The sequence below is a fragment of the Mangifera indica genome, chromosome 18 (genome assembly GCF_011075055.1).
Source record: "Mangifera indica cultivar Alphonso chromosome 18, CATAS_Mindica_2.1, whole genome shotgun sequence".
NCBI classification, from domain to species: domain Eukaryota; kingdom Viridiplantae; phylum Streptophyta; class Magnoliopsida; order Sapindales; family Anacardiaceae; genus Mangifera; species Mangifera indica.
This window is the reverse complement of record NC_058154.1, coordinates 739637-763608: the sequence shown is the minus strand read 5'-3', so window position 1 is coordinate 763608 and position 23972 is coordinate 739637. Positions and strand designations below refer to the sequence as shown.

Here is a 23972-nt window from a genome sequence, read left to right as displayed (position 1 = left end):
GAAGCGAAAGGGTCCCTTTGTGAAAGACCAAGATGTGAATAGCATGAATTCTCTCCCTCATGTGAAAGATCTTGGACCAATTAGCATGGGCCCGAATAGTGATAGACCACAATAAAACAAAACCCTGATTTATTTGGTGTAATAGTTATGAGTCTAATTATTGCATTGCAATAGTTTACTTGTCCGGTGAAGTTGGACAGGGTTCCCCTTGGTCTCTCAAAAAAAATAAAGTTTAAGTATCTAATTGGATATTTAGATGATATATTATATTAAAGATAAAATAATATTTAATCATATAATGAAATATATTATTTAGGTATTTAATTATATATCTAAAACTAAGTGTACATGATATTGTACTTTCGGAAAACTTTCCATAAACATTGAGTAATAAGATTGAGTTGGAGCAGTCAGAGTCGTCTCTGCATAAGGTGGCTGTGACTCTTAGTACCGCTACAAAGAACAAATTGTACATATCAAGAACGGAAGAGAAAGTGTGGGGAAAAATGATACATCAATTATTTGGTGGAGTTGGGGAAAACTGTTGAAGTTTGAAAAAACACTAAAATTAGTGAGGAATAAACGTGCTGATGATGGGAATCGAGGAGTGGCTAGGGAATATGGTGCGAATTTTGAAGCTGTTGCTTTCGTTGTCCTCTCAAAAAGACACAAGTTTATATCCGTGCTCAAGGAATAATTTGCAAACTTTGCACCATAGTTGAGTTATGCCCATGGTTTCAAAAAGCGGATAAGACCAATGAAACGATCATCTTGTCTTGTAGCAAAATTAGTTTTGATTCGATTGAAAACCATTTTTAGAATTATATTGGATTGAATCAGCCAAATCAAGAAAATATTGGGTTTGATCTAATTAATGTAAAAAAATCAATTTTTTAAATTCATTATTACAATTTAAACATAAAACCTATTTATCAATTTGGGGCCACTAGAAGATAAGATAATTATATATTTAAAAATAAATTATACAAAATAATTTTTAATATTTTTTCAAATGATTATTCGGTCTAACTATTAATGAAATCGTCAGTTGGATCAGACTGTTTTTTCTACCAGATTGGTGTTTACTTTAGTTATGAAAATATTAATTATACCCCTGCAATTGACATTTTTTTCACCAAGGTTTGCCCTGTTTAATTTTCCAACCCACAAAGTTTAAAAAATTAATTTTCCACCCATCATGAATCAAGTGTAAACCTTACGTGATCTCATCCAAGATGGTATGATTTGGTTGGACTCCATCCTTGGGATGGTGTGATTTGATTTGAGTGACTTGAGATCATAGTTATTACTATCATATGATACATGAAAAAAATGATAAGAATTATAAAATGTATCAAAATAATACGATATAATAGACGTATTATATAATATGATACATATTATTAATACATTTTTTAAAGAAAATGATAAGATTATAGGGGTGTATATAAGAATTTTATATTTTTAAGGGTGTTGTGATATTTTTTAAAATAATGATATATCAATTATATTTTATTATTATTAAAATTGTATTATACAATTTAAAAAATTAGGTTTTTGATATACGATAGAATACACAATTCTATTACCCGACTTGGGAAGATGTGATTTAAGTTAAATTCGGCTAGATAATATCATTCCAATCAAGATCGTATCTGATTAATACTATTCTAACTATATGACATGATGTTGGGTTCAGGTTTTATTTTTTAAATTGAGGTTAGAAATCCAAGTGATTAATTTATAAGTTGCCAAGTAGAGTCATTTGTTTGTATTTTAAAAGTATAAGTTATATTTATTCTATAATATTAAGATACTCATTTAACATTAAAACAAATGTTTGAACATTAATAGTGGGCGGAAAATTGTTTTATAAATTTAAAGTGCATTTATTACAAAAAATATATATTTTATTATAAAATAAAAAATTAATTTAAAGAAATATTGCTTATAATATTATTAGGTATAAATTATTATTATATTTTAAAAAATTAAAAAAAATAAATATAAATAATTATTATATTTAATTAAAGATAATAAAAAAATATTAAGATTTTTTTACTTAAATGTACTTGAACATAATTATTTTAAAATATTTTTATGTTATTTATTATATTAATTAAAAATTAAATTATTTCTTTCTTAAAAAATTAATAAATAAAGATTTAAGATAATAAAATCAAAATTACTTAATTAATTTTTTAATAATTAAGATAAAATAATAATAAAATTATTTTTTATATTATTATTGATAATAAAAAATAATTAAAAAAATTTATAAAAATAAAATAATATAAATAATAAAAATTAGATTAATTTGTTACATTTATTTATTCCCTTCACGCAATTATGGTATTTTAACAGTAAAATTTAAAAGATGAACAAAGGAACCTTGACATTAGCCCTTTTTCTTTTCCATCTCCATGGTTACTTTACCTCCTTTAAAGAAAGTACTGCTTCTTTCAGTCTGCTGTATTTCCTCTGACCAGGTAGGGTCATTTAAAGATCATATATAAGACAGTTTGTTGGTAAATTTTTTTTTTTTTAAAGAACAATGGTCTGTCAAATCAAATAATTTTAAAATTAAATGTTTGGTTTTATAATTATTGAATTGGGTAATTATCATTAAAAAAAAATTAAATTTAAATTCTAATTTCTAAAATTATGTGTATTTAAATTTAAATATTTAATTAAATATATAAATAATATATTATTATTTGATTATATAATTTTAAATTAAAAATAAAATAATATATAAAATTATTATTTGATAAACCCTTAAGGGACTGTTCGGTTCCAGTTTTTGAAGATTACTTTGGTAATCTATCTTTTATTCCTTTGTTTAGTTTGTCAATAATAAAATATTACAATAATATTTTATTACTAATACTGACGTGGTAGATAATATAAGTGATAATCTGATTATCACCTTTACCTTAGGTATTTAAAGATTATCAAGGTAATCTTGATTTTATTATAATTATATTATAATTTATTATTTTTTGAAACAAAAATAAATTTATTTTTAATTAATATGACAAATAATATAAAAAATATTTAAAAATAATTATATTCAAGAACATTTAAGTAAAATAATTTACTTATAATCTTTTATTACCTTTAATCAAATATAATAATTATTTATATCTATCAAATTTTATCAAATATAGTAATCATTTATATTCAATAATCTTTCAAATAATTTATTTTTAAAATAATTTTTTTATTTTAATAATAAAATATTATCCAAACTAATCGTTACCTAAAAGTACAAAATTACGACAAGTTTGCACCGTCCACTAACTAGTGGGATTTCAGTGCCCAGTCGCATTTCAGCTTTGACCAGAGACATCCCCCCAAGACCCCGTGAGGTATGCAAGAATAATTCAGGTTTCCTTTTCTCTGTTTTGGCCAACGCAAATCCTTATATCTTGATAAAAGTTGAAGATTGCCTTTAATAATGCAAAATGATTTTGAAAAAAGAGGACCCAGTTGTGTTCTTAGATGGAAACAATTTAATTTGATTTCTGAATTAAATACCATTTAATTAATTTTTTTTTATATCAAATAAATTTTATTTAAATCGAATCATTTTATTTGAATTAAACCAAATATCTTTTATGGGCTCATTTAAAATTCATACTTTCACATTTATTTATTTTTTATTTTCTCACTTAAATTATCTTTTATGGGCTCATTTAATAGAATTTTGCTAAATCAATGCAAGTACATTACAACAAGGATACACTTAAGAGTGTTGTCTTTTGTTTTAGGCCAAATGAGTATTTTTCACCCAAGGTTTGATGCAAACTCAATTTTTCACCTGTTAACTATTAAAAATCTAAATACCTATCTGTTTATTAAATTTTATTGTTATCGTTAGAGAGAAAGTGCAAACTCTAAGGAGGAAAATAGTCATTTTTCAAACTTTGAGTGAGAGAAAGATGAGAAAAAATTGTTAGTTTTTAAATATGAGGACAAAATATGATGAATTTATGATTTTTTTCAAATATTTTTATTAAATAATGATTTTATCCTTGATAATAACAGTAAAATTTAATAGATAAATAAATATTTAAATTTTTGATAATTAATCGACGGAAAGTTAGGTTTGCATCAAACCTTGGGTGGGAAATTGTTATTTGGCCTTTGTTTTATTGCAACCTAGATTACAAATGAGAATTGTAACTAAATACATTCCAAATTGAATTTAATATTTACTGACCAAAAGACTTATTCCGACCAAGGTTTACTAAAATGACAATTTTGGTCTGTTAAATTTAAAAAACTCAAATGCCCCTACGATTATGTTAAAATTCATTGTTAAAGTTAAAGGTAAAAATGTTATTTAATTAAAAAAATTAAAAAAATTAAAAATTTATCACATTTTCTCTCATTAATTTAAAATTTTAACAATTTTTGCTTTGAAAAGTGCTCATTTCTCCTTTAGAGTTTTGAAATTGTCACAAAAAATAGCGAACTTCGCCATCTATGACTGTCTTCATTGTTTCCATCTCCACGATTACTTTCTTTAAAGAAAGCACTACTTCATCTTTGAGCCTGCTGTATTATCATCTTGAGAATCATACAAACACTTTTCTCTGATTGGGTAGGGACATTCAAAGATCAAAGGCAGGAGAGATTTTTTTAAATTAAGGCTGAAATCATTGGTGGTGAAGCTTCATAAAACCCTAAGACTACTCAATTATAACAAGTGTAAAGTGTAAACATCAACTAACTAGTGGGATTTCAGTACACAATCACATTTTAGCTTTGACCAGAGATACCCAACTTTGAGAGATATTTATGAATATTTCAAGTTTCCTTTTCTCTGTTTTGGCCAATGCAAATCCTTATATCTTGAAAAAAAGTTGAACATTGCCTTTAATAATGCAATCTGCCTTTAATAATTCTACCTTGTGTTCCCAAATAGAAACAATTTAATTTAATTTTTGAATTGGGTACCATTTAATCAAATTTTATTGATAAGAAGAAAATCTTATTTGAGTCGAATGTGAAATCCTGAATCTAGTAAAAGATCTCATAAATACTACATGTAAGTTATAAGTATGACCGATCTTATAAACACTACATTTAGAGATTCTCTTTCTTAAAAACTCAAACTACTCTTGAGGGTCATTAATGGAATTTTGCTAAATCAATGCAAGTACATTACAGTGCTTCAAAGTGTTGTTCATGTTTTGTTCTGATTATAATGAGACATCAAGACACCATCAATGCCAATCAAAAAGTGAGTAAATTATAGACTAAAAAGACATTTGTCTTTTCAGGTTTTTGAAATTAAAAGAAATTCTCCTATTACGCGTGCACACTTTGACACTTCATTTGGATATATAGGTGACGTATCACTATATGAGAGAATAATTTTAAATTAAAGATGAAATAATATTCAATCATATTATGATATACTCAAATTATGTATCAAAAGTATATTAATGTAATATTGCTCCTACAAGGCGTTTGGTTTGAAAAATATTTTATCATCGAAATTGGAAAATTATCTTAAAGATAAATTACTTATAGGATTACTGGGTATAAATTATTATTATTATATTTGATAACATTTGATAGATATAAATAATTATTGTGTTCGGTTAAAGGTAATAAAGAGATACTAGTATATTATTTTATTTAAATTTTCTTGGATAAAATTATTTTAAAATATTCTTTTATATTATTTGTTATATTAATTGAAAATGAGATTATTTTTTCTATAAAAAATTAATAAATATGGTTATAATTATAATAAAATCAAAAATACTTTGATAATTTTTTAATATTTAAAATAGAGATAGTAATCACATCATCATTAATAATAAAAAATTATTTGAATATTTTATTACTTATAAACTAAATAAAATAATATAAATAATAAAAAATAAATTACCAGATTAATCTTTAATCTTCCTCGACCAAAGATCCCTTAATGAGTTATTAAAACATACTTTATTATGTGACATCATATTTATTTTAAGATCTAAAACTTAAAAAAATATTTTTATTACTTCAAAAACCTGATGCTTTTATTGCAATCTAGAATTATTAAAATGAAAATTGTAACAAGATACATTCCAAATTAAATTTAATATCTATTTTGGTCTCTTTTAATTATTGAAAAGCCCAAAGGACTTATTCCTACCTACAATATGCTATTATCTTAAAGTTCTCTCTGTTAACTTTGAAATTCTCATTTATCCACTTATGAGCTGTTAAAATTAACGGATCTTAACATCTTAAAATTTTATCTCTTCTCTCCCCCCTTAAAAGCTAACCATTTCCTCCTAGGCTAAGTTTTGAAAACTAGCATTCCCCTTGTAGGGTTTAGTTTTCAATTCTTAACATCAAATCTAGCCCCATCACTGACGACGAAGCTTTTTCAACGTATCATCATGCTCCGACGATCTCTCTTCCCTCCTTTGAAGAGCCAGTCGATCAAGATCTGGTTTGAAAAGTCGAAGAGCTTTGTCCAAAGACGAAACTCTTCGTCTTCCCAGATGAAGATTACGACCTCATCTTCGTCTAGGAAGACCATTATCTTCCTAAAAGAAGATATCTAGGAAGATGAAGAGTTTCGTCTGACGAAGCTCTTCGACTTTTTAGGTTAGAACTCGATCGATCGACATTCCAAAAGAGGAAGGAGAGACTGTTAGAGCATGAAGATGTCTCTAGAAAGCTTCATGATCAATGATGACGTTGGAGATTGAAAATTAAACCTTAGGGGGCGGGAGAATGCTATTTTTTAAAACTTGTCATAACAGAAAATGGTTAGTTTTTAAATGTTAGAAAGAAAAAAGAGATAAAATTTTAATTTATTTTTAATATTATAAATAAAATGATAATTTTACTCTTTAAATTATTAATTTTATCAGTTTATAAATAAGTAAATAAAATTTTTTAGGTTAATAGATAAAAATTTGAGATAACAACCAACATCCTTTGGGTGGGAAATAGTCCTCTGGCCCATTGAAAACCTTTAATTAAAAAGAAAAAAAAGGTGTATAATGTGGAAAATTGAATAAGTTAAATGATATGACACTGCCAAATCAATTGAACAGTTTAAAGGGGTTCAATAATGCCTAATCAATCAAAACGTGGACGAGTGGCATTTGCCCATTTGTTTAAAGCTTCCCTCGACCACACATCAATAAAAAATCAATACAATGCTCATCAACTTTTCTGGTTTCCGTAACTGTACAAATTGATGTGTATTAGTACGATTAAATAATTTAAATATTTATTTTATTATTAATTTCAAATTATTCCACAATATTAAATATAATAATTTACACATAATAATTAATAAAAAAAAGTTAAGTAAATGTACTAATATTCTTAAATTAATATTATATATATATATATATATATAATTTTTAGTATTTAATTGAGTATCTAAATAATATATTATCATGTGATTTAGTGTTATTTTATTCATAATTCAAAATTAACCAATCATATAATAACGTATAATCTGAATACTCAATGGGTATTCAAAACTAAGTATGTATAATTATTTTAAAATATTTTTATGTCATTTGTTATATTAATTGAAAATGAGATTATTTATTCTCTAAAAAAATTAATAAACAAGAATATAGTTATAATAAAATCAAAATTACTTTAATAATTTTTTAATACTTAAAGTGATGATGATCAGATTATTTTTTATATTATTTGTCACATCACTATTAATAATAGAAGATTATCCAAATCTTTTATTACTTATAAATTAAATAAATTGTCAAATTAATTTTTAAGCTCTCTTAATCGAGCGTTTCTTAATGAATTATTAGAACATACTTTATTATATGATGTCATATTTATTTTAAGATCTAAAACTTTAAAAAAAAAAAAAATTTATTACTTCAAAAACCTCAAAGAAAGTCTAGGAAGATTATCCTTTTATTGCTATCTAGAATTACTAGAATGAAAATTGAAACTAGATACATTCCAAATTGAATTTAATATCTATTGTGGGTCTCTTTTAATTATTGAAAACCTTTATATAATGTGGGGAAATTGAATAAGTTAAAAAAGTTTAAGGGATTCAATAATGCCTAACCAATCAAAAGATGGGCGAGTGGCATTTGCCCATTTGTTTAAAGCTTCCCTCCACTACACATCAATAAAAATACAATACAATGCTTATCAACTTTTCTTATTAGCCTGTTTGTAGAGATTGAATGTGTATTAATAGGGTTAAATAATATAAGTAGTTTTTTTAATTATTAATTTAAAATTATTTAATAATATTAAATATATTAATTTATATATAATATTTAATAAGGAAAAGTTAAGTAAATGTACTAGTATTTTTAAAGTAATATTACACGTATTTAATTTTTAATACTTAATTAAGTATTCAAATAATGTATTATTATGTTATTAAGTATTATTTTATCTGTAATTCAAAATTAATCAATTATATAATGATATATAATCTGAATACTCAATGGAGGGTTCAAAACTAAATATGCATAATTTTGTAAGGGATTCTTAAGGAATATTTAGGTACACAAAAGGAAGCCTAATTTAAAGCTTTGAAGACGTTTCAATAAGATACTCTCTACCAAATATTCAGTAAGCACTTGCTGGGGTATCTCTTTATTGCTTAATCGATATGCATGAAAGCGAGGGAAAAAAAATAAAAAATACTGGAATGTGATATCCACAGATAGCTCAGAAAAAAGAAGGTCAAAAAATTTATTCCCACCTAATGTTTAGTGAAATCCTCAATCATACCCTTCAATTTTTAAAAACTAAAATACTCAGCTATCACTTAACTTTTATTAAAATTTTCTGTTAGGATTAAAGGTAAAACTATTATTTTATTAGTAATATTAGAAAAACATAATTTTATTTCATTTTTTTCTCAAGTTTTAAAAATTGATAATTTTACCACAACATAAACTTGTTCAGTTTTGAAAAGTGAGTCCCCCCCCCCCATATCCCTAGAATTTTTTTTTTCTCTTCAATAACCATCTTTGGTAGATAAATCTTTGTCAATGGAGACAAAGAAACGTCTGTTGGAGATGGTTGCCTTCATCAAAGATAGTTACCGAAGAGAAAAAAAAGAAACTCTAAAGATTTTGAGAGAGAGGGAAAGTTATTTTTCAAAACTAGAACTGTAATAAAATTATTAGTTTTTAAAATTTGAAAAGAAAAATAAGATAAAATTAATTTTTTTAATATTATTAATAAAATGACGATTTTACCTATAATCATAATAGAAAATTCTAATCGAAATTGACGATGAGTGCGTGTTTAGGTTTTTAAATGTTGATGGGCATAAGCGTCATTCTCTATACCTTGGGTGGGAATTGGACAACAAAAAGAAAATATTGTTGCGGCGACATTAGTGGAGTCTGCCTCTGAAATTGAAAAGACAAAAAAAAGAAGAAGGTAATATTACTAATTGAAAATTGCGTAGGCTCCCCCTTATAAATATAAATGGCAACATAGCTAGTAGAAGCACATTACCATTAGCCTTCTCATTAGCTCATCATAAACCAGTGGAGAAATTTTCAAAGATGAAGAGCAAATTACACAATTTGTTTAACAGAGCAAGGCCATTCATCGGTGTCATATTTTTACAGGTCGGGTTAGCCGGAATGGACGTTCTATCTAAGGCGGCGTTGAACCAAGGCATGAGCAATTATGTGCTGGTTGTCTATCGCCATGCCGTTGCCACTCTTGTCATGACTCCTTTTGCTGCCTTTCTGGACAAGTTCTCTTTTTCTCTTCTCTTTAAGAGTTTTAATTACTTGTTATGGAAATTTATGACAAAAAAAATAAAACAAAAAATTTATAAAGTAAGAAGATTTTGTCTTAACTTAAAGGGGTGTTATTTTCTGCTTTTGACAGGAAGATAAGGCCGAAGATGACACTGCCGATCTTTACTAAGTTACTGCTGCTGGGCTTATTGGAGTAATTTTCTAAATAAAATAAATTGTTTTATAATTCTAAGCTCGTGGAATATTTTTATTTACAATAATATATGTGTTGATAGGCCAATTATAGACCAAAACTTGTATTACATTGGAATGAAGTATACAACAGCAACATTTGCAGCTGCTATGTACAACATTCTTCCTGCTGTTACCTTCCTATTGGCTTGGGTTGTTAGGTAAGAGAATTATGCATTCTTATCCAAATATGCAACTGCAGCTGAACTCAGTCTGAGATAGGCTCGAGTTTGCCTAAGCTTGAGCACATCTTATAGTTGTTTAAGTTCGGTTCACTTGAGAGGGGCTGAGCTCAAATTTGAATTCGAGCCAAGTTGGTGTTGTAGCCAAATAAGTGATGAACCGAACATTTTTTAAGTTTGAGCTTGAGATATTAAATATTTAACTCTTAGGCTCAAGCTTGAGTTCACCTAAGGTAAACTAGTTTCGGGTTTATTCAAACCGAACTCATTTTCAAACTTGAACAAACTTTATTCGAATCCAATCTTGTAGCAACCGATAAATTTCAAGAGTTACAAAGATTTTAAGACTAATGTTACCTTTCCCTGCAGGCTCGAGAGGGTAAATATTAAAAGTATCCGCAGCCAAGCTAAGATAGTCGGGACTGCAGCAACGGTTGGAGGAGCAATGGTGATGACCTTGTTGAAAGGTCCAATTCTGGATTTATTCTGGACAAAAGCTGCCAATCAGGATAAAGGAAGCGGTGGGATAGCCATTCATAATTTAATAAAAGGCGCCTTACTGATAACAGTTGGGTGCTTCAGCTGGGCTTGTTTCATGATTCTTCAGGCAAGTAAAATAAACACATTCTGGGTTTTTATCTGATACATCTCCTAAACCGTGAAAATTTGTGCTTGATTTCAATAGGCCATCACACTGAAAACATACCCAGCTGAGCTTTCTCTCACAGCATGGATATGCTTCTTGGGCACAGTTGAGGGCAGCATAGTGGCACTAGTAATGGAAAGGGGCAAATCTAGCATCTGGGCCATACACTGGGACACTAAATTAGTGGCAGTCCTCTACAGTGTAACAATACTACACTAAGATAAACAAGAGCTCTGCAATACTTAGTCATTCATATCTCAAATAACTAACAAAGAGCAAGAAATTAACCTAAAGATGTCACTGGACTTTAAACCCTAAACTAAAACACGGTCAAGTTTTAAAACATTTGAATGCCTGCAGGGAATTGTCTGCTCAGGACTGGCTTACTACATTCAAGGAATAATAATGAAGGACAGAGGACCTGTTTTTGTGTCTGCTTTTAGTCCCCTATGCATGGTTATTGTGGCAATCGTGAGCTCCATTGTTTTGGCAGAGCAAATGTACCTAGGAAGGTGAGACAAAGCTCTGCCCACTCCAATAAAAAACTTAGAGAGGCAAGAAACTAACCGTGTTGACATTTTACAGGGTTATTGGTGCCATTATCGTAGTTGCAGGTTTATACCTTGTAGTCTGGGGAAAAAGCAAGGATTACGCATCCTCATCAACATCAATTGATGAGAAGATACCATCAGCTGCAGAGCAAGTAGCAGCAGATAGTAACATTGAGGAAAGTTCTGATCATGAGGCCATCATAATTGACATGTGTGATCAAGAAATTGTAACTAGGAAATAACAACTACATGGCAAAAGATATCCTACTACCATCTAAAGTATAACTTCCCTCAATCAGAAGTTCAAGTTGCAGGCAGGTACATCTATATTTCAGCAATATTGGTCAATATCCAGTTGCCAGATCATGCATCGTGAACAATCACGATTTGTAGAAATTCATGCAAAATTAAATTTTGTTTGACTATAATGCAAGTGAATTAAATATCTAACATCTATATCCAACCAAAACAAAGGACAAATCATTCAAGAGTTTGATTGTGTGTCAAGCCCTAATCTGAGTGGACAGGATGAGCACAAGCCATTGTCATAAACTTGCAAATACAATCAAGTCATCTACACTTCACTATCACATAGGTTGAGGTTTACTAAAAAATCATATCTTCCAGTATAATCTACTTGGGAAATCAAATATTTCCTTTGTCCATGTAAACATCCATAACTTTTAGTCTCCATCAACCAGTTTTAACCCAACCAAAAGAAAAACAGCTTTCTTTGAACTCTTACATCTCTCAAAAGGAAGAAGATTTTATTTAAACTCTTATGCATTACCCAAGATATCAGTGGAGTTTAGCTCAGAAATTGGATTACGCAATTCGAACACATGGGAGGTAATCTAAATCATATTCCACTCATTGCTCCTACAATATTTCTGTTAACTTGAGCAGACGTTTACATATGCAGAAGCCAACATGTTTTCTTTGTAATTATATTCTAGGACTAATAACACGATGGCCATAAAACAAAAACCAATCTAAGGGAGGTAGTCTTTTACCACAATGAACTTGAATTGCATTGCTATGAAGTAAACATGTAAACAATAAAACAAAAGAACAAAAATTTTTCATGCTTAAGTAAATCTCTCCAAAGCACAAGATTAGTCAGGTAACCACCAATTGATTAAGCTTGAGAGGGTTGAGTTGGATTGATTTACAACACAAATTTAACCATACCAAACAGACTGATCACACAATTCAAAGTTCAAACCATTGGGGATGTTGACTTCAGCCGTACCAGCTAAAAATTGGTTACATCAACTATTGCTCACATGATTAGGAAAGAATGATGAAACTCAAGCACATCCATTGAGTTGCAATGTTTCCGCAAATAGTTATATACTCCATCAAATTCAAATATGCGATTTGTATACGTTAAAAATATCAAGGAAAAAGAGGACCAAGCGCCTTAAAAATTACAAAAAGAACTTTCTTCTGATGAAGAGTGACACATTTTCAAATTCATCCTAATCCTTAATTAAATTCTGACCAGTGTGTATGGTCTATCTACTTTTACCATGATCTGTAACCCTCAAATTATTTATATTTAAAAAAATAAAGTCCGTCAGTAAGGGGTGCAATCACCATTAAACACAATGGTGTTGCCAAAAAGATAACTCCTATGCACAAAACAAAGATACCATACCTTACAATTTAGACAAAACTGCTTTATTACAATTGTTTACCCTCATCTTTTCCATATATACGCTGAAGTTCACGAGTTGCAGCTAGGAAAGATTCTGAAAAAGGAGCAAGAAAAGCAAATTCAAGTAAGAAAATATATGTATCTACAAAAATATATTTGAAACGTAATTAAGCTTCCTTCTTAAGTGTTGGAGAATCAAAATGTCTAACACAACACAGTTTTATTAGATAAATTGCACAACCTTTCCAGAGACGGAATGACTTCTGGTTGATGGGTGAACCGGTTATTGTCTGAATAACTTCAAACAACATATTCTGTGGAGTGCTCCTTAGTTCTTGGACAATGCCATATATAGTCTTCCCATTCTCAAAGTATATGTGATTATTTGGGTGTTTCGTTTTGCAACCAGCATGTCGCTCAAATTCATAAGCATTGATAACCTAAATAAAAACAGTTAGTCAGGCACCATTTGTGCTCTAAACGCTCCATGCTAGCAAAGGTATAAATGAATAAACTCACCTTAGAGTAATTACATGACTGACAGCTACATTGATATCCTGAACCTTTTATAACTCCACGAAGCTCCTTCTACCATGCATATGAGGAGCAAACATGTCAGCAAAAAAAAATTCACAACATTTAGATTTATGAAGGAAGATTAACACTTACCTCCCGAGACCATGCAATATATTTTACAGGAACTCCATCCAGCATACCAGTCGACAGCAAACTTCTGACATTTGAAGGGAAGTTGTTTGAAGGGACTTTCTTAGATGTTTTAGAGTCCTCTTTCTTTCTTGAGTTATTTTCAGCTATATGGTCACTAGATACAAGTGTATCTGTATTTGATTTAGCCAAATTTTTTTGATTCAATACTTCTGAACCATGGACAGAAGATTGGCCCATCAACATCTCATAACTGGATAAAAGCTTTCCTGAGGGATTCACATCATCATCCTCATATCCACCAAAGGATATGATAGTGCTCTCACCTTTATTGTACGACTGACCAATTGATAAACTATTGTTCTCTTCCTTAGCATAGGTATGACCCATTGATAGGGTACTTTCATCACCTTTGTTATAAAGGTGACCCATTGATATGGAGTTTTCATGTACCTTGTTGTAGGTTTGACCCATTGAAATAATATTGCTGTCTCCCTTGCTGAAAGCATGATCTATTGGTATGGTATCATTGGTCTCTCTATATGTTTGGCCCATAGGCATGGTATCATTGCCTTTGTTGTATGGCTGTCCCATTGATATGAAAATGTTATCTTCCCTGACATAGGTGTCCCCCATAGACATAATACTACCAACCCCCTTGTTATAAGCAAGACCCATAGATATAGAACTGTCATCTGGCTTGTATGCATGAGCCACCGACATGGTATTGTTATCCACTGTGTCATATGTATTTCCCATTGATACAGCCATGATATTCTCAGATTCCTTAACCTGGCTAACCTTTACTTTTCTGATCCCACTATAACTTGGACCTGATTGAGGATCTTCCAGAGTTTGTGAGATAGATAAACCAAAGGAAGAATCATTACCAAATATATCTTCACTAGCCTTTCTCCCAGAATCAATTTTTTCTTCACTAACTGATGTGAATTTTTGGTCATCAAAATTGACAGTCCTGGATGCTGGAGAATCAAACAAGCGTTCACTATAATGGCCTGGGATTGAGTGAAAACTGGAAGTGTGGCTCCATGTAGGAACATTTGAGTTTAACAATCCTGTAAACAAACTGTTGCTTGGAACTCCAACTGCCTGTTTCTTGTTGGGGAAAAGCTCAGCTTCTGGACCATCCATGAACCACTGATGAGAACGCTTTGGATCAATTCTAGAAGAATTATCATAAGCCATCTCACCATCATTTAAACACCCAGCACCCTTGGCTATCCAAAATCCTTGATTCTGAAAAGAGTTTCTCATATAATTACTTTAACGAGGCTTATCATATGCAAATCTCAAAGAAAATAATTAAAATATTCAATTTATATTTTTGAGAACATCATGTGAACTGATCTATAACAAACATAACATCAAAGATTGGTCAACCATTATCCAATCAATACAAATGTATTAGTCCTACTACTTAACGACAAAAGGAAGCAAGGAAAACAAAAAAAAAAAAAAAAGTAATTTAGGCTATATTTATTCAAATCCTTTCTCATTCTTCCTCACACTTGCATAGCTCCCGCATAATTTCTGTTGCCAACCATAGGGCAAAACCAGTAACCTGGTGAATTAATATTAAATAACCAAAAACTCAAATAATTGTTATATCTGTATAATTTACAACCGTATTCATACATCAAGTTACTTTGGTGTTAATCATCAATAGTATATGCATATCCTTCATTGATAAAGATTGTGAATCACATGTCCGCTACATGGAAGACAAATCATCAATGCTAGATTCAACATCCATATTTTCAATTGAGAATGATATGCTGAGCTATTTCCTTAAGGTTGGAAAAAAAGGGTCTCATGTTGTTATTCTCATTTCTCCACATTAATCTACAATTTGAACTACTTTCAGAACACTATAAACTTATATAACACAGCGATGCTAGGTCAAATGAAAAATTAGAAGATACGGGACAATACAGTAAGACTAAACTTCTTGAAATGCACTCTGATGGGGGACCATGGTTTTCAAAATGTGGAGGAAAAGCATGGTTAAGACATGGTGAGAAAAGAGGTCAAAGAAAGATCCAAGGTAAGAAGAAGTTGGGTGGAAAAGGCGAATGAAGAGAAGAAAGACAAGAAGGAGGAAGAGTGGACAATGACATCGCAGCCATGGATAATGTGGCAAGTGACATAGCAGTGTGCTTAGTAACATGGCAAGGTGACAAGGCATGGTGATATGGCTTGCTTATGTGGAAAGTTGTGTGGAGTCAAGTTTCCTAGAGAGTTTAATTTAATTTAACTTTCCTAATGTATTTGAGTTTATTTAAAGTTAGTTTCTTAGAGTCCAGGAGTTCTAATTAGTAAGCCTATAAAGAATCCCATTTTAATTTAAGAAACAAAGAGATTTTAGGATTTTTCTTTTTTGTTTAGGAAAACTCTATTTAATATAATTAAAGTTATTTACCTTAAGTCTAAGTTTCCTAGAATTGGAATAAATTAATATTCCTATTTCTAGTTAAATTAGTGTACTAAGTTAATCAGTTTTCCTAATTTAGTTCAGAAAAATAAACCTATAAAAATTTATGAATTCTTGTAATTCAAAATAATCCATTGATCAATAAACAAAATTTAGAGTACTCTTGTGAGAAACTGTGCACTCTTAAACATTGTTCTTGTTTATCCCTTCGTCAGTTAAACGATATCAATAATTTGTGCCTTTATGAATGATATCACAACCCCCATCCACATTTGTTCTGTGTCACACTCCAAAATGCATGATGTCGGTTGCAGAAGCCAACAAAAAGGGGGAATGCAATCTACTAAATAGTAAGGAAACAAGTATCAAATCATCAGATCATGACTTAGGATTAAGGAAACAAGTATGGCTGGTCAGTCCACAACACTATGCAAGCCATAAAAAGGGGGAATGCAATCTACTAAATAGTAAAAAATAAGTCCACAAACTTTAATAAAACAACCCACATTGCAAAAATGAACTCACAGATGAAACATACCATTTCGTTTCTTTCCTTTCGATTAATCACACAAGTTTAGTTTCTGCACTTCTTGCAACTGTTCGATTCAGGTACATCAAAATGTATATTGTGTCATCAAGAGCTTAACTGTTCAGCATCAACTGCTCTACAACTTCCAAATAAAGATTGCAAATTTACAACCGGCAGCGAAAATTTAAGCTCGTCACTCTGTAGCTATTTATCTGCCACACGCAATGATCTAATCAATTAAAACGGTTAACTAATCGAAATAAAAAATACACTATTTGGTAACTGAAAACAGAACTGCACTAAAACAAATCTCTCACTTTCTTATGCAACCAGAACACTTGGTTTAGATTAGCATTCTTCAACATAGCGAAAAAAAGTTTCCTTTATTTTCCTTCATTTTCTCGGAAACCAAGCAGAGAATATATATCAAGCCCTAAAAGCTTGAACATGTACATAGAGAAAAGAAGATGGAGGAGAAATACTCAGTATAAGCACCTAAGATTGGAAGAGTGATTGCCATACGATCTGTAATCGTAAACCACAGAAATACACGGTGGTGATAGACTGGAACAACGCCGGAGACTGTACGGACGGGGACCGCGGACGAGATCTAAGAAGCTGAAAATGATGTTTTATCGGATTAAGCTTTTTGTTTGCGAAGAGATAATGTAATGAGAAGGTGCGCTGCACGATACCAGCGCGTGAGGCATGATCTCGAACGTACACGTGGAAAGTTTTTATTTGTTCTTATCCGTTGAGTGAAGTGGAAATTTTTTGTGGCGTCAATCGGACAGATTTAACTTTGCGTCCAAAACCATTGGGTTGTGTCCGTCCCAGTCTTTTAAAAAGTACCAGTTTAGACCCAGAAAGTATCAACTGTTAAATGAAAGACATGCAACCTCAAATACAATTCTTAGCCAACTTAAAATCCTAAAAATACTAGTTTAATAAGGATGATGCTATGGGCCATCCTAGAGGCTGGATCTGAACAGAGTTTGCTTGAGTTCGACTCTAACAAACCCAAAATAAGTATGACTCAGACAAATTTGAGTTCGAGTCTAATAGTTTAATATTATCGAATTTGAGTTCGAATTTGATCTAAAGTTTGAGGTGTGTTTGATTTGCCAAACTTACGAACTTAGAAAAATTTGATTTGAATTAACTAGAATAACGCCATTTTGACCAATACACATCAAGCCAAAGGTTGACAAGCTCAAGTGTAAATTCGAATTCAATTCCCCTCAAGTTGTGCCAAACTTAAGATCAACTTAGCTCAAATCCAATTCTAATAACATAAACGCAACAATTTAACAAAAGCAAGGTCTTAAATAATTACCATATACATAAATCTATAATCAATATTTATGAAGTTTGAGATGAACTACACGATTGACAACTAATTGGTTAATCTATTGAGATTTTTTTTAAACAAAACGTTTAAGAGATATTATCGAATTCTTTTCGAGCTAGACAATATTATATACATCTAATTTTCAGAATATCTATATAATATATCATTATATGGTTTAATGGTCATGTTATGTGTACCCAGTTTTTAGGTACCCAATTAGGTTTGCTAATAATGGGTTGAACCAAGAAGAAGAGCCTTGCCGTGTGAACTTGGACTTCACAAACAGGAATGGATAAAGCAGCTTATGAGCTCATCATTATGAAGTCTTCCTTATGGGTTAGCATTAGGGAGATATACTTGATCACCCCTGTGGTCTATTTTGATCCTAATTTACAGTTGAACTTAACATCTATCTGTTTTTCTTCCACCAATGAAATAAACTACTGAAACAAAGATGACACTGCCCTGCAAAAAGCTAAGAAACATTTTCTCAACCAGAACCATTAACACTTGGTTAGATTCCTTCCATTTCCTCCATGTCTTCTGCTTCACATATTTACACCATATCCCCATCCTCCACCCGCACAAAATCAAGCCTGCAACAACCACGCACGCCAAACCAACATGCAGTTCTAGTCATATTTCTCATCCGATCCATCACATTGCAAAAAGCAATGAAAACCAGGAAGAAATATTCCTCGAGCAAATAACTTACACATACAATTTGAACAACATCACCCACTTAACACGCGGCCCCAAAAGGGGGCACTTGAGGTGTCAGGTGGTGCTCATCGGTGCCTGTGTCAAGTCTGTAGCTATCAGACTACTTCAATGTGGGCAGTGAGACATCAGAAGCTTGATGTCTTGTTGAGGCAGCTTTTTGCCTTGGGAAATATCAGGAGTTCTTCAGCTTGCACTTTGGCCACACAGGAAGATGACAAAGCAGTATTTGTTGAAACTTTTGACGGGCAGCTTCTCGGGGCATTAATGGTGAGAAATTTAGGCTTGTTTTCTAAGTTGAGTTGGACAGAAAATAGGGAAAATACTCGTCTGTGGTCTGAGAATTTGGACTCTTCCTCTTATATAACACATTTGTTTAACTCCTTTCCCTTTCCACAATATCCGATCGCACCTACAAATGCAGTATTAGCTATTACATTGCAAACTTAAACAAATCTAAAGAATTAAAGAAAAAGGCAACTTGAAACTGAAGAAACTACTGAAGAATGTGTTCTACTGAAGAATCCAAATGCAAATGCAAGAGGGTTTGGAATCTCGCCACGCAGGTGGTCGTCGCTTTTCTTTAGAATTTGATGTTTGAACCACATAACAATCCGAATTCATCATGTATTTGTCAGTTCGAGGAAAATATATCCTTCCTTCTTCCCACCCTTCAAATACCCCACCAGCTGTCTGCTCTATCTTTAACTGCAAAAACAACATCAAAAAGTAAAACTGGATTAATTTCACAACTGTATATTATTTGTGTTCGGTGGCAAACATAAAGCTACCTTGATTAGATTATTCTCTCACCTGATCTCTCTTTAAAAGTGCCTGCCAGTCATTTCTCTTCAGCAGATCATGCGTGTCACCACGACCAGAAGCAAGTCGATAATTTAGATCCCCAAGCCAGACAGTGATGATGCACAGGGAGTAAGAAACAAGAAACACTCAAAATTTTAAACTAAAAAGATCAATATTGCAGGATCAAAGAGGAAAGGAAAAATCTTACTCGTGTTCCAGTATGCTTTCTGGAGGAAGTGATTGATGAAGATCTTTATATGAATGAGAAAACCTTGTTTCCTTTAAAACTTCTGTGACGCCTAAGTTTCTTCTGGCCTCATCACCTTCTTTCTCTGCAGAAGTCAAGTGTGTACAAACAAAGCGGAAACTTGTCTGGTGCAATGTCATACTAATGGATATCGAACCCCGTTAACGAAAAGAATATAAGATTTAAACGTCTGTTTCGCTTCAAACGTCTATTTTAATCTATGAAAAGAATAAGCAAGGTTCAAGCAACCGACATTGAGTAATGTAATTAAATGTGGGATGAATATCTCATTAAATTCAGCTACTTTTTTCAACGCTGTGGGGGACAAAATGGTCTATACAAAAAGTTCTCACATAAATTTTCAAATGGGAAAAGAACTATTGTCACCCAAATTTTAGCTTAATCACAATAATACCCATGATAGATGTAAAAGCTAAACACCCACCTCAAAGTTATCTATCATTTAAATTTTCAGATAGAGATAGGAGTAAAATTATTATTTTACTTATAAATCCTAAAAATTTAAGATTTATATCATTTTCATCTCTCAAATTTTAAAAACTAACATTTTAATTAATTCTTAAAGTTTAAAAAATTTAAATTTTACCCATAAAATTTGTTTTTTTATCTAGCTACCATCATTTTGATCGACGATCAAAGATTTTCATCTATCATTCAGATCTAGTTATGAAAGACTACGAAAGATAATAATCTAGATGTGATAACGAAGGATTGAATTATAAATTTTAATGATTGAATTATAAATTTACAAATTTATAAAAATGCCCAACTATTATATTTAATAAATTGATGTCACGTAAGTTAAAACTTAAAAAGTCATTCACTTAAATTTATTTCAAATGTAAATCTAAGGAGTTGTCTAAAATTTTGCCAGGGCTTCTAGTTTGCCAGGGCATGGCCAATCGGTCAATTATCTATCCCTACTTACCTGAAAATATATTTATTATGCATAATATTATGTGTATATATTTTTAATATATAATTTAAATATATAATTTATATATTATTATCTAATTAGATATTATTTTATCTTTCATTGAAAATCGTTTCAGCACATAATGATATATTATCTACATATCTAAATTATGTATCAAAACTACGTACGCATAATCCTATTGATTTATTATTGAATTGGATAACTCAATTTTTGAAGTATGAATGCTCTCAATCAACAACATGTTAGTAGGGATATATATCAGAATAAAATTATATATACAACTTTTATACATAAACAACGTATGTTATCATGTGATTATGTGTTATTTTGTATTCAATTTTTAACTATCTAATCACATAATAATACGTTATATATGCAACACTATTCTATATATTATATAATATTTAAAAAAAAATACACTGAAAACTGAACATCTTGAACATGAATTAAATGAATAAAAAATGTGACTAATTTAAAAAAAAAAAAAAAGGAAAAAGAATACAAGTGTGGGTTGAAATTAATTAAGCTATATGATCAAATAAAAAGATCAATCTTAGGCGCTTTCTTTCCAAACAAGAACTCCAAATCATTCTCTAAAGGAGTCAAGTTCAAGTCCAACCCAAAAATCCTCCGGCTATGCGCTCTCACTGACATCGGCAACTTATCAGAACTCAAACTTTCACCCATGGTGGGGGCTTTGTGGCGCCTCATGTGACCACCCAAAGCTTGCCCCACAGCAAACTCTTGTCCACATATGGAGCACTTGTGTAGTTTCGGTTCCAAACTCAATAATTTCTTCTCACCATCGACCTTGTTGCCTCCCATTAATCTTGGCCGTTTGTGGTGGCTTGTGCGGTGGCCTCCAAGCGCTTGGAACGATGGAAACTGCCGATTGCAAGTCTTGCACTCATATACTTCCATTATCTGCTTCGTTTCAACGCTGTAAGAGAGCAACATCAGGCCGTTCGCCATGGCTAATTGCTCCATCATCTGTCCATTTTCTCTTGCTCTCTTCATGGCAAAAGCAATAAATTAATTGAAGAACGTAGAGGAAATTTAAAAAATTTGATAGCTACAACAAACTCCAATATGGTCTGGTATTTATAATCTTTCAGTGCTGACCATGATTTTGACCTTGAAATAATTTTTTTTTACGTAAATTAAATGACAAAAATGCCCTCTTGACAGATTTAAAGAACATTGTGTGCTACATACATCTTCCTGGGTAGGTAGGTAAAAGAAAAGTTTGACTGCTTCTTTGGCCAAAGCGCTTTCCCTGACAAGTAGATTTCTCTTAGGGGAAGTTTGGTTTGGGTGATATTTTATTATCAAAATGGAAAGATTATCTTGAAAATAGATTACTTAGAAGATTACTTGGTATAAATAATTACTATGTTTGATAAAATTTGATAGATATAAATAATTATTGTGTTTGGTTAAAGGTAATAAAATATTTCTAATAAATTATTTTACTTGAATATAATTATTTTTAAATATTTTTTATATTATTTATCATATTAATTAAAAATAAATTTATTTTTATCTCAAAAAATTAATAAATAATAATATAATTATAATAAAATTAAGATTACCTTGGTAATCTTTAAATACCTAAGGTGATAGTGGTAATCAGATTACCATCTATATTACCTGTCACGTCAGCATTGATAATACATATTACTGTAATATTTTATTACTGACAAACCAAACAAAAGAATAAAAAATAGATTACTAAGGTAATCTTAAAAATCAGGAACCAAAAACCCCCTTATTCTTTTTCCTTCTCCTCTTATTTTTTTCTATCTTCTCTTTTTTAAAGTTTAAAAAGCAAACAATAAATTTTAAAAATATTGAAGGTATTAATGAATTTTTAAAGGGATTTTTAAAAATTAAAAAAAAAAAGTTGAGAACTTGTCGTTTCATCTAACCTTAGTATAAAATAGTCATTTGGCCATTATTTTAAGGGGATTAATTTAGCACATGTAAGCTCACCACAATTGCCAGCCGTGACCAAATAAATTAGGTGTACTAGTAATCCACATGAACGAGTCACCATTGGCGAGCTATGGGACTTGAACTTTGTTGAAATATGAAAGAATGTTAGAAGTTTCTTATGACTGAAAGCTTAATTATGTAAGTTATCTTATATACATAAATCAAAGAAACCTGGTTTTACTGCCGCCAGAATTGATATATTATTAATGAAATATGATGGAAGAAACCGTGTATTGCTTCGAAACCGCAAGCTGAAGCAGCAAGAAAGTAAAAACAATTTGCCAACTTGATTTTATGTTTACAAAAATATGTACTTAAAATTTGATTTACGACTCTTCTTCGCCTACTTCGTCTCAAATAACCCCCCTTCTTTTTTCCCGCATCTAAGAGTTTATCCAACGATCTCATCACTAATAGGATTGAATTTAAATGGAGTTAATTTGATCTTAAAAATTGACTTAATTTGATTTAATTGACTTAAATTCATTTGATTTAAATTTGAGTTTAAATATTTAACTAGTTTTTAAAACCGAATCAAATTCAACCTAATTATAACTCGAATTAATAGTTTAAATTTATGGGTCGACTTAGTTTGAATTTGTAGTTCGAATAAACTCAAACTGGCAGCTTAATTCCGCTTGAATTGATAATTTTGTATATTATTTGGGTAAAATAACGATATTTCATCAATGAATCATAAACTAGAACTACAAAACTAAACCATAGATTCGAGTTATGAATTTAAGTCAAATTGAATCATAATTTTGATTCATGAATTTGAGTTGAACTGAACCATGAATTCGAACTGAACTTAAACTGAAACAAACTAAATAATTTTTTATTTGATCCCAATTTAATTTGGGCTTGTTGAACTTAAACCGAATAATTTTTTATTCGAGCTAAGGAATGTTCAAGCTTGCCCTAGTCGTATCCACCCCTAAATCATTGACTCGAACAAACTGATGACACTTAATTCAAATTTACTTAATCATATTATAATATATTATCTGAATATTAAATTACATACTGAAATTAAAAATACCAATTTTTTTTTCACCTATACATTTTTACCATATTTTTTAGGGAAATTGAAAATTTTAGCACTATTTTATTCCGTGTATACAAAATTGCCACCTATCCTAATGCTTTCACAAATATACCACAACAGTACTCACCTTCCCCAAAATACCTCTCTTTAGTCTTTCATACATAAATTCTCTCTCCTCTT

At 30.5% G+C, this 23972-nt stretch overlaps 3 protein-coding genes and 1 long non-coding RNA gene across 6 annotated transcripts; 1 reads left to right on the top strand and 3 right to left on the bottom strand.

The window, feature by feature from the left end:
- The first annotated feature begins 9496 nt into the window (after positions 1-9496).
- On the top strand, positions 9497-11809 carry LOC123201799 (WAT1-related protein At2g37460-like). The gene is made up of 7 exons (XM_044617351.1): positions 9497-9745; positions 9883-9945; positions 10028-10144; positions 10535-10772; positions 10851-11012; positions 11172-11323; positions 11397-11809. The coding sequence occupies exons 1-7, from the start codon at positions 9549-9551 to the stop codon at positions 11602-11604; spliced, it is 1137 nt and encodes a 378-aa protein (XP_044473286.1). The 5' UTR covers positions 9497-9548; the 3' UTR covers positions 11605-11809.
- An 876-nt stretch (positions 11810-12685) lies between these two features.
- Positions 12686-17327, bottom strand: LOC123202358. Of its 3 annotated transcripts, XM_044618246.1 has the most exons (7): positions 17165-17326; positions 16987-17060; positions 16679-16881; positions 13692-14945; positions 13542-13610; positions 13264-13462; positions 12686-13116 (listed from the first exon to the last, which is right to left on the bottom strand). In XM_044618246.1, the coding sequence occupies exons 3-7, from the start codon at positions 16679-16681 to the stop codon at positions 13049-13051; spliced, it is 1593 nt and encodes a 530-aa protein (XP_044474181.1). In that variant the 5' UTR covers positions 16682-16881; positions 16987-17060; positions 17165-17326; the 3' UTR covers positions 12686-13048. The 3 variants fall into 3 exon arrangements, with proteins under 3 accessions (XP_044474181.1, XP_044474183.1, XP_044474180.1); XM_044618248.1 differs by lacking the exon at positions 16987-17060 and having other exon boundaries at positions 13542-13607; positions 17165-17327; XM_044618245.1 differs by lacking the exon at positions 16987-17060.
- Positions 17328-18309: 982 nt separating this feature from the next.
- Positions 18310-19947, bottom strand: LOC123202359. Its single transcript, XR_006498945.1, has 2 exons — positions 19554-19947; positions 18310-19448 (listed from the first exon to the last, which is right to left on the bottom strand). It is a non-coding gene; the product is annotated as an uncharacterized LOC123202359 (long non-coding RNA).
- Positions 19948-21195: 1248 nt separating this feature from the next.
- On the bottom strand, positions 21196-21766 carry LOC123201291 (zinc finger protein ZAT11-like). The gene has a single exon (XM_044616726.1). It carries the CDS (start codon positions 21764-21766, stop codon positions 21284-21286), a length of 483 nt encoding a protein of 160 aa, XP_044472661.1. The 3' UTR covers positions 21196-21283.
- Between the last annotated feature and the right edge of the window lie 2206 nt (positions 21767-23972).